Source organism: Triticum aestivum, chromosome 2A (genome assembly GCF_018294505.1).
Source record: "Triticum aestivum cultivar Chinese Spring chromosome 2A, IWGSC CS RefSeq v2.1, whole genome shotgun sequence".
In the NCBI taxonomy this organism is placed as follows: Eukaryota; Viridiplantae; Streptophyta; class Magnoliopsida; order Poales; family Poaceae; genus Triticum; species Triticum aestivum.
Window position 1 is genome coordinate 781,668,223 of NC_057797.1, and position 9,221 is coordinate 781,677,443.

Below are 9,221 nucleotides of genomic sequence, written 5' to 3' on the forward strand. Positions count from 1 at the left end.
GGCTGCGCGGGCGTTGGGGGAGTACGTCCAAGTTGGATGTGCGTCCAACTTCTGGACTGGGCTGGATGGATTTGTCGCTTTAAATCAGTTAGCATCCATCGGTTTCTTCCAAAGCGAGACAAAAGGTTTGGCAAGTTACACATACATAGCCTCGGTGTAAGAAGATGATTTGTGGCACGCAGGTGAGGGGACAAGCATTTTTCTCGGGCATTATGGACCTGACGATTGCATCAAGATTCGAAAGTTTGGCTATTCCTCTGCATTTGTCTAGGCATTATTTACCTTAGCGTAGGGGTGAGAGACTGCATGCTCTTAACCAACCCCATCTTTCATGTTTTCAATTTTGACTATAAAATTTGAATTCACTATATCTTTGAACCTAAATCCAATTTATGTCTTTTTTGCTCGTGTTCCTCACGAGGTGTCTATGAAACAAGACCACTCTGAAATTTGATTTGACAAGTTTTAAAAACTTTATCATGTATGAATTAGTAAACTTTGAGGAAATGAAGGATTTATTCACTAAGTTTCAAATATTAAAGTTTAAACATAATATTTGAAACTTGGCAAAAACGTAATATTAGGAATATCAAGTTTCAATATTTGAAACTTTCAAACAAATAGAACTTGCTTATCATATCATATAAACTAAAGAGAGTGATCCGCGTTGTTTTAATTATCTTACCATGAACCTATCCACCTCACCTATCTGCCACATCATCAAATGGAAGCGGTTAATCAATCATGTTACGTTACCAAAAAAGTCGGTAGTTCCACATTTCTCTCAAGCCAATTTGTTCACGGACTTTTAGCAAAACGTAGAGGGCATGTGAGGCGGAAAGAACTCAACTTCTTTTTCTCAATGATGTTCGGTGTGGACAGTTATTCTTCCTGGTCCCCCTTGGCTCATATATCGCTTCTAGTATGAATGCCAACTTATTTAGCATATAAGTTAGAATGTTGGGTATTTAATCCTCACATCATTCAACAACATTATTCTACATAAATTACTTATTTGTTGTAAAAAATAATTTTCATCAAGTTTACATAATGTGGACTTGAACATACAAATTGATTTATCTTTAGATAAATCAGATGATGCTTGAGTAATTTCATTGTAGGTAGAGGTTTGGACCAATGACTTAATTATCTTAAGGGTCCTTCTTTGGATATAGATGGTACACATCATTTCCCCCTGGAATTTTATACAATTAAAGTTGTTTGAGTTCTTCTGCCTCACATGCTTCCATGACTAATGTTTGAGCATGTTCTTTTATAGGTTCCTCACATCTTTTTCTGACCATTTTAGTGCATAGTCTTTAATCGACTTTAACTTTCTCAGTAAATTGCACCGGCCACACAGCACTATGTGTGGTTTCGTCTAGTATATACAGAACCAAACAAGTTTTTCTCTAGTTTTCTCACTCACTATCGTAATGGTGGCCTGAATATCTTGTCCATGCCGCTTAGCCGTGGCGCGGATCGGGACACCATCGACATCTACATTGCAGATCTTCGAACATTGGCTCATTTCTTGGTGCCGCTGCTCCCCCCTCAACCACCAGAGCAGGATTAGATCACTGCTTCACCGACTCGTCGAGGCTCCGCACCGGCTCTCCTCCTTTTATTTATGTTCTCTTGGGCTTGTTGAGCTGCACTCAACGAGTAATTTTAACATCCTTCCTCTTATCCCCTCTTTTCACATGCGAGGTCAGAAGGTAAGAGCTAACCAGACCAGTACTTAATCAAATCAATGCATCAGATCTATTATGTACTCTTACCTCTCATGTGAAAAGAGGATGTAAGAGGGAGCATGCTGAAATTTTCCTCAGCATTAACCTCGCGTACCTTGTTGGTTTGCTACTTGTGTTGTGTGTGCGTTGTGCGGGATCCTTGTATGCTATTGTTTGGCTATGGTGGATTGCTTTATATATAAAGCAGGGCAAAAGCCTTTTGTGGTAATATCTTGTCCATGCCTTGATGATTCAATGGTGAAATTTTGCTTGATTTCTCATTAATAAAAGAATTTTTGGTAGTTTTCTCAGTAATTTGTTTACAAAACAATAATACTAGTCGTATTCAATTGAAAGATCCATCCACCCGAAAGAGGACAGCGATGGGGTGAGGAACAGACCGTACCGTGTCATGACACCGCGTACGGGTTCCGTGTTGAATCTATTAGTCCTGGATTGAAATTAAAACTGAAAAATGACACTGCATGTTACATGTTGAATTTTAGTTACCATGCATAAACTTAACTATTTTTCTTGGCGAAGGAGAAACTTAACTATCCAGAGGAGCAACCGACACAAGACGAATATGTTGAGTGCTCCAAAAGTAGTTGTCAGTCGAGATTGGCCTTTAACTGTTGCGTTGATGAACGAGATCACTGCGCCACTGTTCGTAGCTCGGACCACGACACCACGACGATACAGAACCTAGACACATGTCCACACCCTACACCACCACGATTCTGCGCTAGGTTTGGCTCAAAGCTTTCCCCCCTTTTTTTTTTCTTCATCAACTTCAACCTGTGGAAACGTATACGTACACACTGATCCTGACATACATAGAGCTACTGTCGGTCCGTACAGTCTGCTCGACCAAAATTAATCTTCTGAGTGACACTGTCCGTGGAGGTAGCCACTGTCTGCGTACGTTATCTGGACCGTGCATGCTTTGCTCAATCAATATTTACTCGTAACATCTCACTTTTTATATATCAATATATAGCTAGTACTCCATCACTGATTAGCATCGCAATCACAGCGCCACACGCTTTTTCAGTTTTGTGTACGTCTCACAACTTGCATCCATCAGTATGTACTATAAACCGAGTTAACTATGATTTGTGTATTCTACCCGCCCAGCCGTAACGTAGGATGCAAGCAACATAGTGGAGAAACAGAAACATACACACAGCATGCAGTGGTACGTACGTTGCACCCTTGTCTGCCACTGTTGGATTTCTATTAGCGATAATTAACTATCTGACCTAAGCCATTTGTTTATTTTGTTGCTGCCTTTTCCCAGAAGTGCACTTTGCAGCGTTTTTTTTTGTTTGAGAGCGCCAATTGGTCAGGTGCATGAAAAAAAATCATGTAAGTTCAAATCCAACGGCTGGTGTGTTTCTTCTTTTGTCGTGCCAACTTCTTCCACCTTTGAACGATCCAGCGCCGGCTAGGACGCCTGCTGCCGCCATCCGCAGCCGGCCACGCCCCACGTCAACCTCTGACTCCCTTCCAACTGGGGTGCCCCTGTTGCGACGTCCTAGGCTATGGGTCATTCCCATCCCGGATTCCCGGGCCTCGTCGGCCAGCGTCCCTGCGACTTGTTGCGCTCGCCCAGTTATCACCGTCTTCAGGCCCGGAGTTTCGTGTGGAAAATCGACTGACTGGAATCGCAACTTCGGGCAAGTTGCCTGACAAACAGCAAAACCCTTGTTAATTTATTGATCCACAACTATTCTCTGTCTGGTGGTGCCCATACAGTCCTACTATTGGTTAGATTATGAACGGACGGCGGCTCAAATTAACTAATCAGGAAGGCTTGAACTTTTTCAAGTCACTTGAGTACGTAATTTGCAACATATGTCGTATGGATCCGTCTAATCTATGCATAAGATACGAAGCATGCCGCGACATGTCCTGATCAATAGATCGAAATGGGCGGCCACGGGCATGCATATGCCATGATGTGCACAATCTTGGCAAGTAAATCCCAGATTGAGTAGAAGCATTGCCAGACAGCGACAACTCACAAATTCTACCGTCAAATATACGGTACAGTATATAGTGGCTATGTAGTATTTCTAGTGCTGTATAAAGGCAGTAGGACATGAGCACTAAAAGGAAGAGATAGTGAGGCAGGATGGAGATGCAATGATTTGCTGCGCACTGCCCGAGAATGATTCGCTCGCCGGCGGCAGGCCCACCAGTAAGTGCCTCCGATTTTCCACAAGGAATCAATTTGTGTATATCCACATTTCCTCATTGTATCTGCACCCAGAGTCCCAGAGCAACGTGAGATTGAGCTAGGCCTAGGCTAACGTGTGCTGCAAGCAGGGAAGATAGATAGTCATTCTTGCACACCAATATAACGGCGGCGGGAAAGCTAGCTAGCTACTTGATCAGTTGAGAGGGCCTGATGCAGACCGACAGACAACCGAAATATGCTACTCCATGGATTAGTGAGTGGGGGTGGTCGCTGCTCGCCAATTAGTCCATCTTCTTCTTCTTAGCCGACCAAATCGACAGCCACCACCCCCACCCCACCACCACCCCCTGGCTAGCCGTGTAGCCACCCCCACGCGCAATCCAGGGCTTTTCACCCACTAACCCGTCACCGTCAGTGCAAAAATCGACTGGTGGATGTGATCAGCCAGGGATGTGCGTGCTTCCATCCAGTCCTTCCTGGGTGTTATAAATAGGGCTCTAATCAAGCTTTCTATAGCTACCAACCTCATTCTTACTTACTAGTACTGCAATTGCAATTGAGCGCCTCACAAGAACTACCTTCTGGTGGTCCTCTGCTGTTAAACCTCGTTTCCCAGCTGCTTAGTTGCATCTTCTACACGGTTTGGTGAGTCCCCACCCTATGTTGTCATATGGTTCTATTTGTATATACTCCTATGTACATTGCATGTCAATTATTTTGTTTGGTCGAGGGCAACCAGCTGCGAGTTCTGTACACGCTAGCTAGTCATTGCCGACCGATGAGCCCGGCTACTCTTAGTGCAGTGTGGTACCACCAGCTAGCTAGTACGTACTTCCATGTATAGCTAGATTGCTCTAGGATATGCTACTAGACGGGAAGAGGAGGGGACAATATGCACTTGCATGCTAAAGTGACAACCATATTCCCGCACGTACTCTGTGTTGAGCTTGAATTGAGGTTGAAATTCGTCTCTGCAACCATAGTCCTGCTTGATCATAGTACATCGATGTACCTCCGAAACCATATTCCTCTGCTGGTACTCATAGTACGACGATGCAGTCGAGCTGAGCCTGAAAAATTCGTCTCTGCGAGACCTTTACGTACATACCTGTAGTTCAGTCCTCTAGTCCACCACAAAATTGACCAGAGACCCAATCTTCTCTCTCTAACCATAGTGTAGGGTACGTGTCCAGTACCAGTAGGCCGGCGCAGAAAAATGATGGAAACTACAGGGAGAGAGGTGGTGGTGGATGTGTGGAGGGGAGACTAATCCTGAAGTGCACTCAAAGATACATGCTGGCCGGCCTTTGCATTCATGCCCCTAAAAGCTTCACTCTCACAGCTATATGCAGGTCCTTTTCATTTCCCTTTTCTCTTCTATCTTCTTCCATTCCCACTTTACAAACAAGCTATACTAGACTACCCACATTCCATGCCATCAAGTGCTTGCAATCAGCCTAGATAACAATTGTACTTTGTCCTCAGAAAATAGATCCAGGACATGATTGCTGTAGATAGATAGACAGATTTGGTGTGGGCTATATAGGGTGCTAGAGCTAGATTACAGTATAAATAGCAGCTCATGTGAGCGTGCGCATACCTACGTGTGCTCTGCTCTGCTTGCTGTCAAGAGTCTGTGCTCATCTCCCATTGCAGTGTTGCACGAGTGCGCCCAGCCAGCAGCCATGATCCTTCTCTAGATCTTTAGCTATCTATAAAGATCCTTTTCACCTTCGTTGGTCCACACGCATACAACATATATGCACCTCCACACATGCATCTACTAGTACTAAGTTGAAAAGGTTGTGCGCTTGATTTCAGTTCAGAAGACATCGAGCTAGCTTGCTACCAGGCAGGAAGGTAGATGCTAGCAATGGAACAGCACCATCAGCAGGAGGAGTCGTGTGTTCCACCAGGATTCAGATTCCACCCCACAGAGGAGGAGCTGGTGGGGTACTACCTGGCCAGGAAGGTGGCCGCCCAAAAGATCGACCTCGATATCATCCAGGAGGTTGATCTCTACCGGATAGAGCCATGGGACCTCCAAGGTAAATATACATCTGAATTTTGGCAGTTCGTTTTGTAATTTTACTCTCTCCATTTCTATTTTGAACTGAAACCATGACAAGTAGGAGTAGTATTTTGGAACTGAGGGAGTACATACACAGTGTTCTAGTGAGGTGGTGATTCAAGTTGAATATTAACAATAATGGATGGTGCAGAGAGGTGCGGCGGCGGCAGGGGAGGACGGGGAGCGCGTCAGGTGGCGGCGGAGGACGAGCAGTCGTCGGAGTGGTACTTCTTCAGCTTCAAGGACCGCAAGTATCCCAGCGGCACCCGCACCAACCGCGCCACCGCGGCCGGGTTCTGGAAGGCCACCGGCAGGGACAAGCCGGTCACGTCATCGCGGAGCCACGGCGTGATCGGCATGAGGAAGACGCTGGTGTTCTACAGGGGCCGGGCACCCAACGGTAGGAAGACCGACTGGATCATCCACGAGTACCGCCTCCAGACCAACGAGCACGCTCCCACACAGGTACGTAATTCACTTGTTCTTCCTCTGCTTCTTCTTGAGAATTTGGCGTTGATGGTGAGGATGTTGACGGTGTGCAGGAGGAAGGCTGGGTGGTGTGCCGGGCGTTCCAGAAGCCCACCCCGAACCAGAGGCCGTCCTACATCTTCCCTGCATACGCTGCCACTCCGGGCCTCGGGAGCTACTACGACGCGAGGCCTTGGCTGCACGGCCGAGGCGATGACCTCCCCTACCTTCAGAGCGCCGCGGGAGCTACAGGAGCCGGCGGCCTCGGCTTCCCCGGCTTCCCCGGCCAGGGAATCCAGTACTCTGACGACGTGCTGGAGTCCAAACAGAGTCTTTTCAACAACATCCCGCAGCTCATTGAGAGCCCGCCGACGACCACCGCCGTTGCCGGTGGTGGCGACGCGGGCTATGACATCGTGCAGCAGGGACAGGGAGCGGCCGGCATGGACTGGAACTTCCTGGACAGCCTGCTATCCACGTCGCAGCTGCACGAATACTCTGCTACTGCTGCGTCACAGCTGCACCTAGAGCAGTGAAGTAGAGTTAGCAGACATACCGTAGCAGCATCGATTTCATTGTATACATGATTTTTTAATAACTAGTATCATTTAGTACAGATAGTAGATGATGTCCATGTGCATCTGTTGCACTGGACACTTGGTTGTACCTAGATAGGCTACTCTGTTTCACTTACTGAGTCCATGTGTCTACTGTAGATCACTCTGTTCCACTTACTGAATATATGTGTTTCATCGTAGGCTACTCTGTTTCACTTGGTAAATTTCAGGGACAGTTTGTTTATCGTAGGCATGATTCGCTAATCGTACTCCACTAGTACAGAGCACAGGCAGTATAGAGCCTAGATGACACTTGTACCTTAGCATAACAGTGTGTGTTCTACTTTACAGCAGACACACAGAGCACACTGTTTCACTCGCTGATGAATTTGTTGAGCAGCTGATCATCATCACTCAGTAGTATATGTTTCACTCAGTGAAGAACCTTTCATTTCGCCATACGCGTGATATAACTTTGCTTGATCTTTCTGGGCCGTTCACGAACGGTTAACTAAATGTGTGATGTGCCCACGCGGACTAGTTAACATCGATCGAGCGTGATAGTGAGTGGATTAATTGAGTTTCCCTGTCAATCGTCTTTTCTGGTGTAACAAATTTACGCGTTATGAGATTGTAAGTTTGAATCGTAATTAAGTTGAGATGCAGACAGATGGATGGGTCTCCTACTCACCATCTATAGTCAACAAAGTGACAGGGACTAGCACTGCCTTGATCAAGCTTTTAAATCTAGGCCAATATGTCACTTTTGGGGCTCTACCAATATAAACATAACATATCATTTTGTAAATATCATTTGCAAATGTATCATCCGACAAGGACCGAAATATCGATCGATATGGCTGATATCTAGCCCGATATGTCCATCTAGTAGCGGAGCCAGCTCGGCCGGCGAGCCGGGGCAAAGTACACGGCGTTCCTGTCTGCTAGATTTTTGCCCCTACAAATCGTTGGTTAGCCCTCCATTTACTGCTCCTATTCAAACAAGAATGCATGGCTGAGCCCGGGCAGCTGCCACGGGTAGCCGGGAGGTGGCTCCGCCATTGTTTCCACTGATATAGAACGATATGTAGATTATAACAATTCTTACTGGAAAGGAGTGAAATAAGATTATGAATTTACAACCTCATAATATATTATCAAAGTCATGCACAATATGTTTCATACAAATGCATATATATTGTATGGTTTTTAATCATAGAGTAAGGATTTTGTGAATCTTTCCACAATAGTTTCTTAATCAATAAGTTAATAAACTATAAATCTAAAAGTGTTATGTTAAAGTGTTGAATCATACATTTTATTTTACTAAAAGTAAATGTTTTGAACAAGAATAATGAAAAGATAGACATGTTTTCTCCGATATATCTACATATCACCCGATATATCCCCCGATATCCGACATCCGATATGTTGAAGCCAAATCGATACGAACCCGATATCCGATATTTTGAAGCTTGACCTTGATATTATGTATCTCAAGTACATAATGTTGCTTGTGGCTGTTGTATAATGTTGATCATTAAAATGTTCTTTTCTGAATGGGATCAATCGGTTGATAAATATGTACGAGATCGATGAAATGCATAATAAACAGAAAGGAAGGGGATTTAATTCCGCTTCATAAACTTAGAAAAATCGTATTTCTAGATTTTTATAGATTCCGGGATATAAAGCTAGCATGCAGGTATTCCTTACTCATGAGAGTTTCTAATCGTGTGGCAATGGTATTTTGCAAATAAAAAAAATCATGTTTCCTGTCACAACATCACTAATTATCGTCTTATGTTGCTGTTTTTCATAGGCCACTGACATCATCGTCGTCGCCATCCATATTACTACTTTTGTAGTGCAATCACTAGTAGAAAAAGGGGCTATGGTCCAGGCCGCCTCAGCCCATTAGTCCCGGTTCAGTCTAGAACCGGGACTAATGTGAGCAGTGGTCCCGGTTCGTGCGGCTAAGGCAGTAGTCCCGGTTCATCTAGACGTTTTGGTCCCGGTTGGTGGGATGAACCGGGACCAATGGGCCTCGCTCCTGGCCCACAACTATTGGTCCCGGTTCGTGCCACAAACCGGGACCAAAGATTAGACCTTTAGTCCCGGTTTGAGGCACGAACCGGGACTAATGGGGATGAGACCTTTAGTCCCGGTTCGTGCCACGAACCGGTACT

The 9,221-nt window shown here is 45.2% G+C and overlaps 1 protein-coding gene across 1 annotated transcript; it reads left to right on the forward strand.

Annotated features, from left to right (window-relative positions):
• Window positions 1-5,362: 5,362 nt before the first annotated feature.
• LOC123191207 (NAC domain-containing protein 30) lies at window positions 5,363-7,224 on the forward strand. Its single transcript, XM_044604010.1, has 3 exons — window positions 5,363-5,984; window positions 6,159-6,472; window positions 6,550-7,224. The coding sequence occupies exons 1-3, from the start codon at window positions 5,801-5,803 to the stop codon at window positions 7,009-7,011; spliced, it is 960 nt and encodes a 319-aa protein (XP_044459945.1). The 5' UTR covers window positions 5,363-5,800; the 3' UTR covers window positions 7,012-7,224.
• Window positions 7,225-9,221: the final 1,997 nt, after the last annotated feature.